Raw genomic sequence first — 20,572 nt, forward strand, 5'->3', positions numbered from 1 at the left:
AATGTTTTTGTGGTTCATTCCCATTTCTGTATTGCTTTATGCATTACATGTATGAAGTAAATTAGTGACATAAATATGACCAGCATCCTTATTTAGCATTTTCATAATGTAACAAAGTAAATGTACTTAAGCACAACTGAACTGGCACATTCTGCACAATGATGAATTATATATATGAATGATAATACGTTTTACTTTTACACAAGTAAAATGTTGAATGCATGACTTTGAGTAAATGTTATACACCGTGGTGTTGTGGTTTGGGAGGCGAGAAGTTGGACTCTTACGATGAGCACTGAACGCAGCAGCCCATCGTGTCACATGACAGGGGTGATGGGTACTTTGCGGCAGGTGACGTGACAAGACGAACCAACTCCGCTGCTGTTAACGCCGATTAGCAAGTTTGTTGACTTTCGCTTTGTCTCGGTCTTCCCCTCAATATCAGAGAGGGACACGAAAGATGGACAATAGCGGGAAAGAAAAGGAGGCAATGGCTCTCGTGGCCGAGGCTGAGAAGAAAATGAAGTCGTCGACGTCGTTTTTCGGAGCGATGTTTGGGTGAGTGTGTCAGCTAGCTGCTAGCTGCGATGGAGCTAATTCTGTCAAAGCTAACGGCCAACTAAGGTGGAAGATGGTTAGCTGCCCACCTAAGGTCCAGAAACAATCACAGTGAACCCACTGCCACAATGTGCTGCGTTAAACGTTATCTGACGTGAGGTTGTCGGGGTCAAGATTATGCAAGAGTTGTCAATGCTACAGTTTAGCTTTTATGTCGCGTTATCTTCGCTCAGATCGCTGCTGAACAGAACAGACTCAAATAGATAACCCAAATGCAGCCGTGAACGAGGCTCAGTTACACAACGCCAAGTGCTGCAATGGCTATACAACAGTGAGTTTGTAGTTTAATCCAAATGACCAGTGTAACGTGAAGACACTTTAGTATGAATTTACTGTCGCTGCTCTAGCGCCATCTACTGGGAGAAAACATGCATGGTCACTCAGCCTGTCGGCGCAAATCCCTTGTTTGTTTACAGTAGCAGGGTGGGACGTTTTCGTGAGTTAAGCCTTGGCCCACCGACATTGTTTAGAATGGATGTAGCAGTCCCAATACCAGTTTGTTATTGAAACAGGTTTCTGTTTCACTCAGAAACTTACATTCCTGCCCAGAGTTAGATTAGATAAGATAAGAGAAGCCTGATCCCCAACGGGGAAATTCAGGTGTTGCTGGGAGTAAAAAGAAGTCAGCAAGTCTAGTAAACAGTTATATGAACAGAGTGCATCAGAAAGATATGTATTTGTCATACTTAATCTTTTTATGTTTGCTCTGTAACTTTGCTTGCTGCTGCTACAAACAAATTATCTATATCTATCTAATGTAATTAAGTAGTGGATGTTCGGTGTGTTGATATATAAATAGAATAACTTAGTAAAAATTTGAAATTATGATAAAGTATGGGATATCAAATATTGATGAGGTGCAATGTAGTAATAATAATAGCACAACCTAACTGTTGACGCTAATGATACCTATTTAACCCTTGTGTTGTCTTGGGGTCAAAATGACCCGTGTACGAGTGTATATGTATGTGTGTTGATGGGTCATTTTAACCCCAAGACAACACAAGGGTTAAGGATTTTACAGTTGTTGCATTGCTCAGCATTATTCATTTAGACAACAGAAGTTTAAAAGAATAAAAACCCAATTGGGAGTTACATTAGATCGGTTTATATAATATATGATATACATTACTTTCTGAACTTCTTAGGACTGTTTTGGCTGAGTGATCAGTGAATGCCTCTCTGTAATGCCCCATATATTATCAATATCTAGTTATTAACCATTATGGCGCTTATTGTGCTTTCCCACAGGGGTTCCTCCAAGACGGAAGAGGCCTGTGACATGTATGTGAGGGCAGCCAACATGTACAAAATGGCCAAAAATTGGTGTGGTAAGAATGATATGAATGGGTGCAACGACCCCCCCCAGTCCCCTCCCCCCCAGTTACCCCTCCCACCTGTATTATGTTAGCTCTCTGCAGACTTTTAGCCCTTCACGTGCAACGTTGTCTTTTCAGCCGCAGGAAACGCATTCTCCCAGGCGGCTCGCCTGCACCTCCAGATGCAGAGCAAACACGATGCGGCGACCAACTTCATAGACGCTGGAAACGCCTTCAAAAAAGCAGATCCACAAGGTGATCATTACTCATGACTGCCCTCGGGAGTATTTGACACGCTTCCTTTACAAGCTGCTCTCCCAGTTCCAAAGGACACATTTGCTTGAAGTCAGTGTCAGCTAATGTCATTGGGGTCATCCATAGTTTAACTGCATTACTTATGGCTTCTCCCACTGTGCAGTTAGAACATGGGAATGTGGATAATTGAGGGCTTTGCACCAGAAAAAAATAAAATGGATAATGACGTCATCAAGCCCAGTGGTCACCATTTTTGAGGCACGGCACCCTTGTAAAATGGACTTGAACCGTCTCGCATCTGGTTGCTTCTAATTTTGATTGAACGGGGAAGTTTATTCTCACTTTGTCCTTTCCTTGACGTGTCTGACAATATTAATGACATTGTATTTCTCAACAGAGGCCATAAACTGCCTAAATCGAGCTATTGAGATTTACACTGATATGGTGAGTGGACTGACGAGGAACTATTTTTAAACAATATTTACGTGTAAACAAAATGTAACATGAGACTCTGTTGAAAACCTGTTGATCCCCTCGCCCATGTGCGTTTATCTTTCTTTTGTTATAGGGGCGCTTCACCATCGCAGCCAAACATCACATCACCATTGCTGAAATATACGAGACTGAGATGGTGGACATCGACAAGGTCAGATATCTGTGTTTCATGTGTATTACTGTACCTTTTTTAAATGCAGAATATTGCTTCTAATTGAACAGCTGATAATGTTTCAAACTTCCCTAAGCTCTGTTTACCTTATTTAAATTTTCTTCCCATTTCAGGCCATTGCTCATTATGAACAGGCAGCAGATTATTACAAAGGGGAGGAGTCCACCAGGTGACTATTTTAGATGAGCAATGTTTTCTCTTTCTGCTTTAAAGGTGATTTTTCTTTCTATGAATGCTTGATTGCTTTTTAATTTAACCAGATTCAAGGATATCAATTTCTGCATCTCACTACTGCATTTTATTTCTTAAACTGCACTGCAACTTGTATTCTATTTTTTGCTTTTTAACAGTTGTTTTTTTCTTCTTCTTTGATGCTTCTAATGGTTTCATGTGAAGCACTTTGAATGGCCTTATTGTTGAAATGTGCTATGCAAATAAACTTGCCTTGATGTCTGTGAGTACATGTGTGCTGAGAAGCTTCTTTGCTTTTCAGTTCAGCAAACAAGTGCCTTCTGAAAGTAGCAACCTACGCGGCTCAGCTGGAGCAGTACCCAAAAGCCATTGAGATCTATGAACAGGTGAGATGATGCTCACCAGCAGCCTTCGCACCAACATGTTGTTCAGTCGCTTGTGTGAACAAAATCCAACATGAATTGTGCCTTTTATGGTTTTAGGTCGGAACCCACGCAATGGACAGTACACTCCTGAAATACAGTGCCAAGGATCACTTTTTCAAGGCAGCGCTCTGTCACTTCTGTGTAGACATGCTGAATGCAAAAGTAAGGCTAGCAACACTTGAACTTGTGTGCAGAAAGTGTCTCACGGGCCGCCGTCCTAATATCCGTTCTCTTGTCGCCCAGCTTGCTGTGCAGAAGTATGAAGAGATGTTTCCGGCCTTTTCAGACTCGCGGGAATGCAAGCTGTTGAAGGTATGCTTTGGTGTTATTTTAGAGTTTAAATCCACAAATGTACAACACCAACATTGAATAATCCTCTAGATGTAGAGAGACAAGGCGGGTGGAGAGCAGTAGAACTCAGCAGACTACTGAGAGACCGCTTCCCTCCTGCTCTGATCAGAACTGTCGATGACTTGCTCACTTTTATGTGCTAGTAACGGAAAAACAACAGTTTAATTGAAATACGCCTCATGCTTAAATGTTCCTCCAAAACCATTTCACCCCCCCAGCATAATATTACAAAAGCACCAGTACAGTTTAAGCCCCCAACAATTTAGACTGGAGTAAGAAAGCCATGCTGGTGTTTAACAACGCTGGAAGCAATACTTTATTTTCTAATGCTTAAAGTCATGTAGACCGTGTATTATAACCTGTTGTCCATGCATCGCAGTTGTTTTTTTTGTATTACCCCCAGGGTGTATTTATGTGTATTTCTGATGTACAGTATTATTGTTTTTATCCAACCAGAAACTTCTAGATGCCTATGAAGAGCAGAACGTGGAGGCCTATACGGATGCAGTGAGTGGACAGTTTCCTTTCAGCAGAATCAACGAGTTTCTGCAGCAGGACGTTTGAAAATCCTGGACTGACACAAGTGTCCTCCAGTGTTTCTGGGTCCATAGACGGATGTACACACACACACACACACACACACACACACGCACACGCACACGCTCAGGGCCTCTTTACACAGATTTGAAATACAGCAGTCAATATGTGGTTGAAGTGCAGACTTTCAGCTTCATTTCAATGGATGTTACATATTATTACAGCCATTTTTTTCAGACGTTCAAATGTAATTGGACAAACTAACATAATAGTGAATATAATGATAATTTTTTTAACACTTGGAGGAAAATCCTTTGTAGTCAATGATTGCCTGAAGTCTTCCACCCATAGTCATCACCAAACGCTGTTTTCACAGTATGTTTTAGGTCATTATCCATCTGTACTGAGAAGCGCCGTCCTATCAGTTTTGCAGCATTTGGCTGAATCTGAGCAGATGGTTAAGACCTAAAGAACCATCAGCTGTGACATCATCAATGAACACCAGTGACCCAGTTCCATTGTTAGCCATACCAGCCTATGCCACAACACCGCCTCTCTTCAGTGTTCCCCGTGGTTTGCACCTTGTTGTAAACCTTCTGTATTCTGGTTCATGAAGGCATTGCATGATTGTAGACTTTGACAAAGTCCCTCCTCCAGAGTATTATTTACCTCAGTATTCATGTTATGAAGGGTTTTCTATACCAAGGAAAGAACTCTGCTATCATCTACTACACATGTCTTCTGTGGTCTTTTGGCGTTGGTGAGCTTGCCAGAATATTCCTTCTTTTTAGGAATATACCGAACTGTTGATTTGGTCAATCCTAATGTTTCTGCTATCTTCCTGTTTAGGTTTGTGTAGTTTGTACTTGCATCGACACCTCTTTGGTCCTCATGCTGAGCTGCAAATTTGGTCTGAGGGAAATTTGTTAATATTTCCCTCACTTGCAGGTCAAGGAATTCGACACCATTTCCCGGTTGGACCAGTGGCTCACCACCATGCTTCTCCGCATAAAGAAAACCATACAGGACGATGAGAGCGACCTCCGCTAAATTCCCCACCTGCTCCTGACCTGAAGCCCTCAGCAACCGACTTGCATCCTCCTTCATTTGCCTTGAGCCTCTCTCTTCTGTTCTCGCAGCCATCGGAATCGTTTGACCATAAGCTCCTTATATTACCGCAAAGATGCTGCGTTTCTTTCCCACCATCTGCAGTGTTTGTTCTTTCCTCTTTAATCTGCTAAACTCAGAAATTATTCTCGTGAGTTGTATATTTTTATGATCCAGGTCTTGGCCCAATACAAAATAATAATACCAGCACACTTGTGAAATAAAGGTTTTATTTAATTTTCCTTGTTAGACAGTGTTTTGAGAGCGTGCCAATTTAATGACGTGGATCGAGAGAATATGTTTTCCCAGAATGTGTTTGAGAATGAATATATCTTACCAACTGCCAAAAGGCCACACACACATTGGTCCTTGGTACTTTTGAGTTCTGAAGTACACTGTCTGTCATATCAGGGCACCTCTAATCAAACAGCGTTTCATCTCAGCTGCAGAGCTCCTCTTCAAGCAGAGAGGCCAAGAGTTTCTGAGGTGACTATGCGACAAAATACCCACTTTGCCTTTTTATACTGCAAAGTTCTCAGGATGCGAGTAGCCCGATTTGTGGAAAAAGTTTTTAAAAAAAGCCTTCTCAATTAATTTGCTAATCGTTTTGACATTTCCATTTAAAGTGCTTTCATTTTACAAACTGGTGAAAGAAGCTCGTCACCTTTTGTGAACATTTAGGTTTGGCAAGGATGAGAACATAAGAGCAGCCTTTTCCCCTCTGTGCAGGAGTTGTTTCTCAAGTGGGTGGTTGTGTGTGCGTGTGTTTTCTTTTTTGTGGTTGTATAATATGTGTTTTCTTTTCTTCTTCCTGTCATAACTAACTAGGCTGAAAAAATGCCTGCACAAGATGCAATACATCAGCTTTACTGATCCGAACACTGTGCTCATGTACCCTCCTGGTGATTTTGTCAGGAGACAATTGGTCTTAAAAAATTTGTACGTCAATCGTGTTTCCTGTCAAACGTTTGAATAAACGAGATACAAGTCTCAGATGTAACGCATCCTGCATCTGCCTGCTCCTCTGGTGTGAGGTGATTACCTGATCTGATGCTCAGACCAGCATGTACTTACATCTCTGCCCAAATTATAGTAAAGGGATGCACCTGATCAACTTCTGTAGGATCTGAAGGCACCTGGATACTCTTCTTATTATGGTTTTTCTGCTGCGCAAGTATTTGACAACGTTTGAATATTAAGACTGGTTTTATTTGAGTAACTCCAGGTTAAGAGCCTCAATCTGTGTAAATAAAGTACTTTGGAGTTCTGGAGTATACTGTCGGTCGTATCAGGGCTGCAGGGCACCTCTAATCAAACATTGCTTCATCTCAGCTGCAGAGCTCTTCAGGGCTGCGAGTAGCTCGATTTGTGGACAAAGTAAAAAAATAAAATAATAATCATGCTTTTCTAAAGCATTGTCAACTCATTTCCTGGTGATTTTGTTAAGAGACAATTGGTCTGAAATCATTTGTACGTCATTCGTGTTTCCTGTCGAATATTAGAATACACCTGTCTCAGATGTAACGCATCCTGGGCGTGGCCTCCACCTGCCTTCCTCTGGTGTGAGGTGGTCAACCTGTACTTATATCCCTGCCCAAGTTCCGAAGAAGAAAAATAAAATGGGCTTGCAAACTTCCCGATGCAGTGTTTGCGTCTGTTCCCCTGTGTGTCGGGTCTGAAGCCTTCCTGGACACTATCTCTTTCCTCTTCTTCAGACACAGGCTCCAGCTACTGTTCGGTGGGCGCTCAGCGTAAGTATTTTTACAACATTGAAAATTAAACGGATTACTTTTTTTTTACACACACACACCTGTTAATTGGCTCAGCGGCTGCCCGGGTGTGTTTGTTGGGCTTGGTTGTAAAGTATTTGCTGGTCGATCGAATTTTACGAATTCTGATGAATGAAATCCGTAAACGCGGGTTCAACATTAAATTAAGGGGATCAAGACTTCGTCAAAAAAAATAAAGCAATATAAGGTGTCTGTCACGGCCCGGCTGAGGCGCATGAAAAGCTCCTTTCATGTTGCTGTCTTAAATCGTTCACATCGGGTGCGTTTGTTTTCGTCACGCTGATTAATGCAGTGTTATTTGTGCACAGCCGAGTCGCTCCTAATTAGTTGGAATGCTTCAGCAGTCCAACTATTGTTATCCTCTTCTTTATTCAACTTTTTCTATTTCTTCCGTACGTATTTTGGACCTCATCTCCTCCTTCATATATACAGCTACAGAAACCGTTCAAATATTAAAATATTCAGCTACTTAAGGAGACGATGGCAATGACCTTTTCATATTTCTGACTTATAAAATCTTTGAATTATTAAGCTTTTTATGAAAATTAAAATGAATGGGAGCGGATGGGGAAAATCTTCAAATCCTCTTAAATCTCTTCAACTTCAAAAGGTTAAGGGTTCGCCATGCTTACAGGTAGTGACACCATTTCAACTTTAAAATGTTGACAACCTTCAGCTATTACCGTATGACTCAGCTTTTTTATATATGTAATAGTTTTTTAACTGTCAGCGTTTTCATTTCATGCTTTTTTCCGACCATTTCTGCCTTTAACATGGGTGTGTATTGCGCCGCTCAGAGCGCGTGATGTCACAGTTTGAGTGTAGTTCGCCTGGAGGATTAGTTAGATTTTATTTTTGCCATCTCCTCCACAATACTAAGTCTCTGGGCATAATTTATACATCAAAACGTATGAAATCTTGTCTCACTTTGTAAACTTGGATCGATTTGAATCCAACAGATTCAGACGTGTTTAAATCAGACGATATGTGAGAGGTGGCCTTCTTCTTCTTCTTCTTCCATCCGCTCCCATTATAAATCTTGATCCAAAAATGGCTGTCTCCAACGACCGTACCTGATTTAGAAATTGCGACTACAGACACATCGTGTAGCCTAGAGACCCACAAACAACATCGACGCGTTCGCAAGAGTCTTATCTCTCAGAAAATATTAGTATTTTGCCTTTGAAGTTCTGGAGATATGAAGCTTTTTATGAGAGACAAATGCACTGAACCCTATGGAGATCAAACAACTCGGCCTCTGTCATGTCACAGGTGTTTTCAGTTTGAACTAATCACCACTTCACACTCATTCTTGTTTTAACGTCGTTGTGGGGACACACACACACACACACACACACACACAGAGCAGGCTGTTGCTGGAGAGTGAATTTGATCACTAGCATGAAGTTTGCTATGCTCACTGTGTGTCTATGTCCGCGTGTGTACGTACGTGCGCGCGCGTGAACGGCCGCGTGTGAACGGTCGCGCGTGCGCGCACGTGGTAATACAGTCGCGCGTGCGCGCACGTGGTAATACAGTCGCGCGGACTGTCGCGTGTGTGTGTGAACGTGAGCCTCAGAGAAGCTATCAGTCTCCTCCTCTCCTCTCTGTTGAATGAATGTACTATAATGGTGATTTGAGCATGTTTTTGCCTCGAAATATGGGGTTTAACAGATGGTTTTGTACACAATCTGCACATACATTGGAGTGTGTGACTTGGAGATATTCATGCAGATATTCAGTCAAAGGCATTGTAAAGCCTTCTGTCTGTCTGTCTTCCCTTTCAAAATAAAAGCCTAATGAATTAACTGTATCATAACATGAAGCTCAAATGAGGATTTTTGTATTAAATACTTAATTCGCAGACTAATAATTTGACTACTGCTGCTAATATTTGGACTATTACTACTACTGCTACTCCTGCTACTAATACTACTACTGCTAAAACTATTACTAATTACTACTACAGCTATTAATATGGCTACTGCTATTACTATGAATACTACTACTACTACTACTCATACTACTGTCATTTCAACTACAACTTCTACTACTGTTACTTCAACTTCTACTCATACTACTGTTATTTCTACTACTACTACTACTGTTACTTCAACTACTACTACTTCTACTCATGCTACTGTTATTTCTACTACTACAACTACTACTTTTAATTGATCTCTTGGATTATTTAGATGTTGCAGTTTTGCTTCCAACTTTTCCATTTAAACATTAAGGATGTTCAGCAGTTCAGTTCAATGCTTTTGGGCTTCAACACTTTTCAGCAGGTAGTTTATCTTTTCAGCTGTATTCAGCTACATTCAGCTGTGTTCAGCTATATTCCGCTATATTCAGATGAATTCAGCTATATTCAGATAAATTCTGCTATTTTTAGCTATATTCAGCTATTTTTTCAAAGATTTAAGCTTCAGCTTTTTGCATTCCAACGCATTTTCAGCAGGAAATGCATTTTCTAGTTATTATTATTATTATTATTATTATTATTATTATGAGAACGACATGTTCAGGTGCATCTCAACAGAAAAGCTGCACACTACCTTTTTGTGAGACCAAAACACTTACGGCACCAGGACATTTCCAATTCAACAGTAACTCCCAGGGTAGGTTGCTGGCTGCTCGATCAAGGAAAGTGCCAACAGGTTTGTCTTGTTATGTCTTCTAGTATAGAGGTGGTTGAGACAGTGCGGTAAATAGCATTCTATAATATTTGGTGTGCAGCTTTCTTTTGTTTTAATTCAAGTTTATACACATTCCTGGGTTTCATTTTTTGCCCTTTGATTCAATGCACTTTTTGTCTACACGCCAGCCCCTATTGATCCAACTGGTTCTTAAACATTCCTTAGTTTAATATGCAACAGGTATTCTTTAATTATGATAGCTCTTGAAGAGATGTTAGCCAAAACAGCAGGAACACCTGGCAGTACAATTCACGATTTGTATAAAATACCATATTTATTTAAATTAATTGTTAATTAATTTAGTTAATGTTTGTATTGTGTCGATTAACATGATTGTGTGCTGTAATTTCTTCTGCTGGCAGGTACATTCAATGTGTCATCTGCTGACAGTCTGTGTGACCCGAGGACGACGCCTCACAGCTTTGTTTACTCGCCTCGAGCCAATGAGACATATTCAAACCCTCAGTGCTTTGGTTCTCTTCGTCACCATGTTTCTGATTTTCTTCTACTCGACCCTACACCTGGAGACGGCCTACAGTCTCAGGACGGGACCAGAGGAGCTCCTGAAGGAGCCCAGCCTCCAGGTCCACGACGGAGATGGGAAAGCACAGCCGTCCCAACAGGAGAGATTCACCACTCCTCCACCTGCTGTCCTCAATATGTCCGTCTCTGACGGCCTCAGACAGGCCATCCCTCAAAATGGAGCCTACTGGAACCGCCTGCTGTACTCTGCCCTCAGGAATCTGGTCAAGGGAGACAATCTATTCGGCCGCGACTCGGATTGGTCTCTCTGCAGGCAGAATCAAGAGCACCTGCAAACCAACATGCATGACTTCACTGCCTACCCGGTCTTATTTCAGGACTTTGTGCAAGGCATGAACTGCAGGTCCCCTCCAGTCCTGCTTAATCAACCCAACAAGTGCATCTCTGGACAAGAGAAGGAAGACAACCAGACCTTTCTGCTTTTTACAATCAAGTCAACTCCTGGAAACTTTGTGCAGAGGCAGGCGGTGCGGGAGACTTGGGGTCGAGAAGGGGTGCATCTGAGTGGCCTGAGGGTGCACACTGTGTTTCTACTGGGTAGCTCCCCACCGGAGGACCCTGACCTCAGCTCTCTGCTGTCATTTGAAGCGAGACACTTTGGGGACCTTTTGCAGTGGGACTTCCATGAATCCCTCTTGAACCTGACTCTCAAAATGAACATGTTCCTCCAGTGGACGGTGAAATACTGTCCCGCAGCCTCTTTTGTGTTCAGCGGGGATGACGATGTATTCGTCAACACTCCGACATTACTCCGCTACCTGCAGTCTCTGGAGCTTCCGAAGGCCTCTCAGCTGTACGCTGGACAAGTCATAAGCAAAGCAAGTCCCCTCAGAGACCCTAAGAACAAATACTACATTCCTCCGAGCTTCTATGATGGCCCATACCCTGCTTATGCTGGCGGAGGCGGTTTTATCATCTCTGGAGCATTGCTGCCACGCCTGTATTCCGCTTCACGTGTCATTCCTTTTTTCCCCATCGACGACGTCTACGCTGGGATGTGCTTTAAGGCTTTGGGGGTTTTTCCCGAGGCAAACGCAGACTTTCAGACTTTTGACATTAACGAGCAGGATCGCGATAATCTGTGTATAAATAAGAAACTTATCCTGATTCACCGGCGCTCTGCACGGCAGATTAAGAAGTTGTGGAAGGGCATTCACAACCCCTTGTTGACTTGTTGAACCAAAAGAGGAAGCCATGTGGTCTCGGGATCCTTTTTCATGATGATTTAGTTTAAAGATAAGAAGTAATTGAGGGTTTTGTACTTCATATGACATCTTGTCTGGCTGTACTCCAACCTCCAGCAGGAACTAAATGGAGGTTATGTTACTGCACTTGTATTTAAAAGTTATGAGTGTTTCATGATAGAATAGAGCCGTGAACAGTGGAGGAAGCATTCAGCAGCTTAAGTGGGAATTTCTGCATCAGGGGTCAAGTTTCTTCAAGTCAAATTGAACAATCTTTAGAGCTGACATTAGCCTAACTTCCTATTTTGAATGTGAAATAAACAAAACGACTAATTCAACCAAGACGTTTGAAAGTTCTACAATTTATTTTCCACAAAACACCGAAGATGTAACATGAGTGTACAGGCCCCATCTAAAATTGGGGCTTGTATACTAAAACCATTTAAATAGCAAAGTTCTATAACACAGGTTATTCAGTCACCTCAATGATACACAAGGAAACCTGTTAAATACCATAATCACTGGAGAGGACCGATACAGGAAGAGGGAACGTACACAAGGGCCAACTTCAACTATTTATTGCTCGATTTTGAATGTTTCTATTCACACGGCACCGGCTAGTTTTGCTACACTTAAAAAAAAACAAAAAAAACATTGGTGACCTTTTGTAATGTGATTTAGCATTTATAGAGGAGCTTGACTAATCTGTTAATTTAAGGCACCAAACCCAGAGGCATGAAGTACAATAGCTTTTTCTCGTCTTCCTCAAAGATGACACTTCATATCAAATCTATACTTTAATGAATACAGTAAATGTGCAACGGTTAATCCAATCCTCACCCACATAAGTCACCAAACCCAAACTTGTTCCGTCCTGTAAATGCGGTATTTATTTATCATACAGGTTGAGTGGGTAGTGCTCCTTGTACTGCTGCACGTGTCTCCACATGGAATCTCTCTGTTTGTTGAGATTCGGTGTCATCTCCTCGTACACGTCGGTAAACATCAGCTCGACGTTGGGCTTGAGGCGTTTCTCGGCCTTCTCGAACGCCTCCATCACCGTCTTGCGAGACTGCTTCCGCCAGCTCCTCTCGTCGTCCTCGCTCCACCAGCTACGGCTCGTCATGTAATGTCTCAGCCGGGAGATAGGGTGGTCCTGCTTGTCCCAGTAGTTCACCTCATCCACCGAACGGTAGGCCGAGCTGTCGTCACTGGTGCTGTGGTGGCCAATTCTGAGGGATGAGCGGGATTCTTCATTAATTTCAGGGGGGGTGGGGGAGAGCGCATTTTCTACAACCCCTCATTGAATGTTCCTTGTCAAAATGCATTTTGTGTCACCAAATCCACTTAAATTTGAATGCTTCCCAAATATGTACTTTTAATATCCAAGATACACTTTAAATGTTAGATTTCCCTCTCTAAAGAACTTGGATGGTTGCCTAAACCTGGTATTACACGGGGCCCCGGGGCTTTTAGGCTAGTCATTATCTCGCTGAAGCCGCTCCCCTGCTGTGCAGGAGCTCTCCACAAACATGAAGTGAAGATTACTCCAGTTGACGACAACTACGCTCGTCACTGTAAGTAGGTTCAATGTTTTATAGACCTGTTCAAGCGTGAACGTAATGTAGAAAAGAACCAGGGAGTGTGAGCTATTTTGTTGAGTTGCCTCTTGAACGAAGGCTCCCTTTAGTGAGCCAGGTCGTGCCCGGGGATTTGTCGTGAAGGGTAACGCGGCAGGAGTGAAGCGCTGTTGTCAACAAGGGTGGCGTAATAAAGTTGTTGCCGTCTGGAACCTCCTCGCTGTTATTGTATTACCTTCATAAAGCACAGGTGCACTGTAACCCTCGGATACACAAACTCACACAAAAGCTGCCTGTATGTAGTCTCAACTGTTTTTAGATTAGCATGCCACAAAGCAGCCCCTCCTTTCTCTACCAGTCGGATCTGCAGACAATGAGTTTGTATGTGGTCTTTTGCAGTTGTCAACACTACTATTGTACATGGGTGCCTCAGACAATTCTCACATCATGCAGGCCGAACGTGTACTCTACTGACCTGTAGGTCATCGCTTCAATGAGGAAGGGCTGGTTCTCGGCCACGGCTCTGCGACGCGCCTCTTTCGTAGCATTGTACACGGCAAACACGTCGTTGCCATCGACACGGATGGACAGCATGCCATACCCCGGCCCACGAGCGGCTGTTGAGGAAAGAAAGAAAAAGCGTGTTCATGAGAGCTACGGAGGACTTGCAGGAAAACCACACCGAGGCTTCTCTTACCAATGCCATCGCCCCTGTACTGCTCGTTGGTGGGAGTGGAGATGGCGTAGCCGTTGTTACGGCAGAAGAATATCAGCGGGCACTCCAGGGTGGCAGAGAAGTTGAAGCCGGCGTGTGCGTCCCCTTCGCTGGCCGCTCCCTCGCCGAAGTAACAGATCACGGCGCGGTTCATGTTCTCTCTCTTGAGGGCGTATGCCGCTCCGGCCGCTGAAACAAACACAAAACAAAAGGCATGCGTGTATATTTACTGTGTGTGTGTGTACATTGACGGACAGGGTTGACACATGCATGTGCACAACTCACCCTGAGGGATCTGAGTGGCCAGAGGAGAGGAGATGGTGACGAAGTTCAGATCTTTGGAGCCATAGTGCACAGGCATCTGCCGGCCCTTGCCGAGGTCATCGGCATTGGCGTAGCACTGAGCCATGAACATGTCCAGAGGGAAGCCGCGGTACATCAGCACTCCTGCAGCGTAGCAAACGGGGTGGGAGGGTTGAAAGTCTAAGATAACTTGCATGTTTTATTTAAGACATGTTTATTTCTGGATGTATTTATATGTTTTTATTTTTGTGCAAAAGGGGAGCTACAAATAAAGACTTTAATTCATGATATTTATAAACGACTGAACAACCGACTGATGCATTTCGACATGCGTGTGTGGTTGTCTGAATGAAGCAACGCTTGCCTCAGACGTCACCAGTCGCATTAGTATTGCGCTTCTCCATTGTCTGCTGGGGGAGCAGCATTGGCGCCAGTGACAACAACAAACTGGTTAAGAAGGCCGGCTCCATCATCGGCTGTAAACTGGAGTATCTGGAACAGGTGGTGGAGAGGAGGATACTGAAGAAACTATTGTCCATGTTGGACAACCCGGTCCAGCCTCTCCACCACCTACTGCAGGCACAGCGGAGCACTTTCTCCAAGAGATTCCTCACGCTCCTCTGTCACAAGGACCGTTAAAGGAGAACATTCCTGCCTACGGCAATACGACTTCACAAGTCAACGCTTGCTAGATCCTCTGTGGATTATTTATCACTGTACACGTTTATGCTTATTACACTTCACACACTAAATATATTTTATTGGAATTTTATGTGAAAGACCAACACAAAGTGTCACACAATTGTGAAGTACAAAGAAAATTATACATGATTTAAATTTTTTTTCACAAATAAAAAATTGAAAAGTGCAGTGTGCAAAATTATTCAGCCCCCTTTTCTCCGAGTGCAACCAATTGCCTTCAGAAGTTGCCTGATGACTGCTGAATGATTGAATGTTGACCGAATGACTAAATAGAGTCCACCTGTGTGTAATCTAATCTCAGTTCAAATACAGCTGTTCTGTGACGGCTTTGAACATGTCACGGAGTACTGTTCAATCCATTATCCGGAAAAGGAAAGAGTATGGCACAACTGCAAACCTACCAAGACACGGCCGTCCACCTAAATTTACAGGCCGAACCAGGAGCGCACAGACAAGAGATGCAGCCAAGAGGCCCATGGTGACTCTGGACCAACTGCAGAGATCCACAGCTCAGGTGGGGGAATCTGTCCACAGGACAACTATTGGGTGTGCACTCCACAAATCTGGCCTTTATGGAAGAGTGGCAAGAAGAAAGCCATTGTTAAAAGAAAACAATAAGAAGTCCCGTTTGCAGTTTGCCAGAAACCATGTGGGGGACACAGCAAACATGTGGAAGAAGGTGCTCTGGTCAGATGAGACCAAAATTGAACTTTTTGGCCTAAATGCAAAACGTTATGTGTGGCGGAAACCTAACACTGCACATCACCCTGAACACACCATCCCCACTGTCAAACATGGTGGTGGTAGCATGATGCTCTAGGGGCGCTTCTCTTCAGCAGGGACAGGGAAGTTGGTCAGAGTTGATGGGACGATGGATGGAGCCAAATACAGGGCAATCTTGGAAGAAAACCTGTTGGAGTCTGCAAAAGACTTGAGACTGGGGCGTAGGTTCATCTTCCAGCAGGACAACGACCCTAAACATAAAGCCAGGGCTACAATGGAATGGTTTAAAATGAAACATATTCATGTGTTAGAATGGCCCAGTCAAAGTCCAGGCCTAAATCCCATAGAGAATCTGTGGCAAAATCTGAAAACCGCCGTTCACAAACGCTCCATCTAATCTGACTGACCTCGAGCTGTTTTGCAAAGAAGAATGGGCAAAAATCTCAGCCTCTAGATATGCAAAGCTGGTAGAGACATACCCCAAAAGACAGGCAAAAAGTAAAGGCAGTTCCACAAAGTATTGACTCAGGGGGGCTGAATAATTTTGCACACTGCACTTTTCAGTTTTTTTAATTGTGATTTTTTTTTTTTTACATTTATCATTTTCTTTGTACTTCACAATTGTGTGACACTTTGTGTTGGTCCTTCACATAAAATTCCAATAAAATATATTTTTGTTTGTGGCGTGTAATGTGGAAACGTTCAAGGGGTATGAATACTTTTGCAAGCCACTGTATATACTTTGCATTGCACTCTACTGTTTACATTTAATTTGCTAAATTAATGAATACACTCTGCAGCTGTACATACATTTCATTCCAGTTACTTGTATTCTATTTTATTTGTATGTATGTATGTATGTATGTATATATATATATATATATATATAGATAGAACTTTATTTTAATTTTATTTATTTTGTATATATCTTTTATCCCTGTTGCTTTTTTATATATTTTATCTTGTGTTTATTTGCATCTGTAAATTGTAAGGCGCTACTACGACAACAAATTTCCCCTTAGGGATTAATAAAGCATATATCTATCTATCAAAGCGATCACTTTGATAAAATTGCCTCACAAGCCGTGGAGCAGAGTTTTACTACGCCAGAGGTAAATGTAAAAATAAAAGTTAGGTAGAAGGTAAGTAATTTGATCCCTATCAAAACTTTAAAAAGTAACTCTACATCTGAAGAAGAACGATTTTAGGAAAAACCACATGCTGCCCCGTCCTCACCAGCTTCTCTGTATTGACCGAAGACCATGTCGCTTGGGTCGAGAGCAGCAGCGCTGCCAATGTGTGTGCCCTCCTCGCCGTAGTTGGTCATGTAGAAAGAAATCCGGCCCTGTGAGAGAAACACGTTAATGTTGTAACGTTACAACATTCTTTAGCTATTTCCTTGTTTCACATTTAAGCGGAAAAATTCACCTGTCTCTGTGACTCGTAAAGAATGCGGTCCATTGTGTTCAGCAGAGTCATCTTCTGATAGAAGTTCAGAACCGTCTCTTTGGAGAGCTGAGCAGGAAACAAACGCACAAAAAAAAAAATGCGTGAACTGAGTGAAGGTCATGGTGCCACTTTTGATAACCAGGGGCGTGGGCAGGCCCATCGTACCTGAGGGTCTTGAGAAGGGTTGATGATGTTGCCCTGCCTGTCCATCACCCGGTACACTGGGATCCCAGAGATGACATTGGGCTGGATGAACTCAAGCTCATCCACAAACTCTGCTGAGGCGCCAGGGAACTGGGGCTTTTCCACCAGTGTTGAGTCAAAGGACTGCTGCCGGCGCACGGCCTGAAAGATTGAATACAAGCATTGTTTATTAATAATATTGCGTTGTTGTTGTTAACAAGGTGACGTTACTCCAGAGCCCTCTCTTAAAATGGACAGCACTAAGGTCTGATTTATCTTAACAATGACAGCCAAAGAAAGAGCAGCTGCTTTGTCGAGAACTTTTTGCATGATGTCATGTAACAAAAAGATAATTTTACTGGAATATAGACACATTTCCTGTGAATTGCTGCAATAGTTGTTAGTCAATGCTTGTGTGTTTTGTGATTTAACATGTTCCACATTTAAAAAGGGGATTTGATAGGACGATGTTCCAATTCCATACCAATAATGTACAGTACCTGGCTTTATAATAATAATATCCATTTTGGCAATAAGAATGTACGAGATGAATGTATTGTACTAACAGGAAATGATCCACGGTAGTGATTTCAGTTAACTTTGAGTACCTCCCAGATGGCTAATAAAAACAATCACATTCGGTTTTATTTCTATACAGTATAGGAGTGGTGTACAGGTTTAATTTTAATATTTAAATGTCTTAAAATGTACTTATTGATAGTAGTACTCATTAGGCAGAATGTCCCATTTCAGATTTAAATATATCATAACTGGATAATTATTAGTGATGCATTACTGTGTACATGACTGTAATGTTGCAGCTGGTAGAGGTGTTTGAATCCATAATAATATCACTTTATTAGTTGATTTGCATTTTGTGTTAATCTAAATCTACAAAGTAAATAATAAGGAATCAAAAAAATGTAGTGGAGTAAAAAACTACAATAATGACTTGTTAAGTGTAAAGGAGTAGATGTGTAAAGTAGCAGAACATGTAAACACTCATGTTAAATACAGATACCTCATATTGTAAATATAATTATTTCCTGATTATCTCACTGACACTTCATTTATGACTAAATGCATTTATAGGAATGAAAACGCAAGCATAGATAGTAAAGTGCAACATATTTTCTATCATATAATATAGAAAAGCTATTTTTGGTGACGCACAAACAAATTACGCCAGAAAAAGCTATTTTTATTTCGTGGGAGTTGACAATAAACGTTTAAATGTCATGTTTGTTTTAGTGACAGGTATTTCCACTTCAAGTTGAACTTGGAAGGCGGAAGCGTTATCCTCACGCCCCTTTGTTCGACCAATAGGAATGCAGCTAAGATGAAGCGCTAGACTGCTAGCTAGCTAGCAAAGTTTCAGTCACAACAACAAACACAAGAGCACCAGTGCCAGTCAAGCTGCGGATTCAGTTTTAACACAAATATATCCACAGACACGTTGACACCTTCAGGTCGACCTTCACAAGGGTGCGTTGGAGAATCGGTCGATAATGAACGTAGCGTTAAGCCGACAAGGTTGTCAGCTAACGCCTAAGCTAGCTGGCTCACAAGAAGCTGGCTGACAACTGAACTGAAGAAGTTGAGCAACGCACTGTGAATCCTTGATGGAGCACCAGCTCCAAACATGTCTAACCCTGACCCGAAACACAACTATTTTCACTTTCATCTCGTGGTTGATGACTTAACAACGCGAGTTTTGGTATCGGGCCCAAATCAGGCGACTTCTTCGTGGTTGCCTCAGCGACCTTTCGCGTCAGCAAGCTAACCGCTGACCCTCGCGATCTAACAGCAACGCGACAACGCAGCAACGTTGCGCTTGATCAAACTTACACCAACTCTGAAGGCTCTGTGTTGAAGCAGCCGAGACGCCTTCAGCCCTGTCGCCTGACGGGCAGCGTTGAAGCACACTCCATACATTTTGTTCACACTCCTCACAGCCGCCGCCATCGGGACAGTCCGCAGCAGATAGCTCGTGCACACGCTCGTCAGCAGCGTTAAACTCCACAGCAGCTTATATATGTGTAAGAAGCACGCGACAGAACAGAAGTGAACTAATAGTAACAGCCTGATGACCTGACGGATGTCCGCATTCGCAATCACACTCGCAGGGCGAATAGGTACAGATGGCCGTGTCGCGTCAACCACAACAATCATGACATCCGGTCACACCTTCACATTAAGAGTCAATGTGAGCAAAAGCACTTCGCAGTATTTAGCATGGGAATCGAGAGCAGTATAATACATGACATCTTTTACTTATGTAAAAGTAAGAGTACCACAGTGTATACTATTCATGGTAGCCATGCATTCAAAACTCTACTTGAATAGAAGTACAAAAGTACTAACATCAAAACTTAATTAATGTACCAAAAGAAAAAGGACTCATCACCTGGTAAAGGCGTGGATAAATGTAACTACTATATTGCAACTACTTTATGTACCACTGGGTAACGTAAGCTTGTGGATTCGATGCATATCACATGATAGGTAAGATAACTATTTAAAGGGGTTCAATACAGAGCATATTCGTTTAATTAACCTTTAGGCTACTCTTAGTTTGAAGGCAAGGCAGATCTCTTCCGATATACATGCCTCAAACAAGTTTTTGGGGCGTAATTATACACCTGATAAGTTTGTTCCACATTGCCTTGTCTCTAACAAAGACTCAGTTCATCCAGTGACCTTGTAAAAACTGCAAGAACATTGTATAAGCTGTGAGAACATCCTGCAGTGATACGTGATGTCCAACGGTCATCATCATAACACACCATTGCTTATTCATTATAAATTGTATTAACAATTTGAATCTGCAGGTATGAACTAATACTATCAAAAAATATACAACAAAATATACAACATCAATGACTTAGACTGCAAAGTTTTCTGAATTGACAGTTTACAAGTGTCACTTTCTGTCAATACCTTAACCTGCTGTCTCCCTGTATGTTGACACTATTATATAATGTAATATATTATAATATATTCATTCTGTGTACTAACATACATTGGCTGAAACAGATTAGATGCATGCACTGTGCCTGTCCTGCGTCAATCTTTTTTTCTCTCCTTACTGCTCTTTTCATTGTTTTTACTTCTATGTATGCAGCCCATAATAGTTTGCAAAACTCTCACCGGGTTTGATACCATTAGAAATTAACTGATTGTAATACCAATACTTGAGAAGAACAGTGCTAAACCAGGGTTTGACTGAC

The 20,572-nt window shown here is 42.2% G+C and overlaps 3 protein-coding genes across 3 annotated transcripts; 2 read left to right on the forward strand and 1 right to left on the reverse strand.

Annotated features, from left to right (window-relative positions):
• Nucleotides 1-356: 356 nt before the first annotated feature.
• Nucleotides 357-6,466, forward strand: napab (N-ethylmaleimide-sensitive factor attachment protein, alpha b). Its single transcript, XM_079225130.1, has 11 exons — nucleotides 357-558; nucleotides 1,870-1,949; nucleotides 2,076-2,192; nucleotides 2,590-2,636; nucleotides 2,761-2,838; nucleotides 2,973-3,028; nucleotides 3,353-3,437; nucleotides 3,534-3,638; nucleotides 3,720-3,788; nucleotides 4,284-4,334; nucleotides 5,313-6,466. The coding sequence occupies exons 1-11, from the start codon at nucleotides 461-463 to the stop codon at nucleotides 5,412-5,414; spliced, it is 888 nt and encodes a 295-aa protein (XP_079081256.1). The 5' UTR covers nucleotides 357-460; the 3' UTR covers nucleotides 5,415-6,466.
• Nucleotides 6,467-10,403: 3,937 nt separating this feature from the next.
• On the forward strand, nucleotides 10,404-11,908 carry b3gnt2l (UDP-GlcNAc:betaGal beta-1,3-N-acetylglucosaminyltransferase 2, like; the record flags this gene model as incomplete). Its single annotated transcript, XM_079224503.1, has 1 exon — nucleotides 10,404-11,908. The coding sequence occupies one exon, from the start codon at nucleotides 10,404-10,406 to the stop codon at nucleotides 11,679-11,681; it is 1,278 nt and encodes a 425-aa protein (XP_079080629.1). The 3' UTR covers nucleotides 11,682-11,908.
• Nucleotides 11,909-12,249: 341 nt separating this feature from the next.
• bckdha (branched chain keto acid dehydrogenase E1 subunit alpha) lies at nucleotides 12,250-19,415 on the reverse strand. The gene is made up of 8 exons (XM_079224703.1): nucleotides 19,191-19,415; nucleotides 17,325-17,504; nucleotides 17,139-17,225; nucleotides 16,947-17,055; nucleotides 14,268-14,429; nucleotides 13,965-14,171; nucleotides 13,743-13,884; nucleotides 12,250-12,919 (listed from the first exon to the last, which is right to left on the reverse strand). The coding sequence occupies exons 1-8, from the start codon at nucleotides 19,305-19,307 to the stop codon at nucleotides 12,577-12,579; spliced, it is 1,347 nt and encodes a 448-aa protein (XP_079080829.1). The 5' UTR covers nucleotides 19,308-19,415; the 3' UTR covers nucleotides 12,250-12,576.
• Nucleotides 19,416-20,572: the final 1,157 nt, after the last annotated feature.

The sequence above is a fragment of the Taurulus bubalis genome (assembly GCF_910589615.1).
Source record: "Taurulus bubalis genome assembly, chromosome: 10".
In the NCBI taxonomy this organism is placed as follows: domain Eukaryota; kingdom Metazoa; phylum Chordata; class Actinopteri; order Perciformes; family Cottidae; genus Taurulus; species Taurulus bubalis.

Bases quoted from the DNA above. Each gene is read 5' to 3' on its own strand.
- bckdha (XM_079224703.1), bottom strand. From the start codon at position 19,307: ATGGCGGCGGCTGTGAGGAGTGTGAACAAAATGTATGGAGTGTGCTTC. The intron at 17,056-17,138 runs GTGAATTTTTCC...TTTCTCTCACAG, and splicing joins TTTACGAGTCACAGAGACAG to GGCCGGATTTCTTTCTACAT. The intron at 12,920-13,742 runs GTCAGTAGAGTA...CTCATCCCTCAG, and splicing joins ATTGAAGCGATGACCTACAG to AATTGGCCACCACAGCACCA.
- napab (XM_079225130.1), top strand. From the start codon at position 461: ATGGACAATAGCGGGAAAGAAAAGGAGGCAATGGCTCTCGTGGCCGAG. The intron at 3,029-3,352 runs GTGACTATTTTA...TTTGCTTTTCAG, and splicing joins AAAGGGGAGGAGTCCACCAG to TTCAGCAAACAAGTGCCTTC. The intron at 3,789-4,283 runs GTATGCTTTGGT...TTATCCAACCAG, and splicing joins GGGAATGCAAGCTGTTGAAG to AAACTTCTAGATGCCTATGA.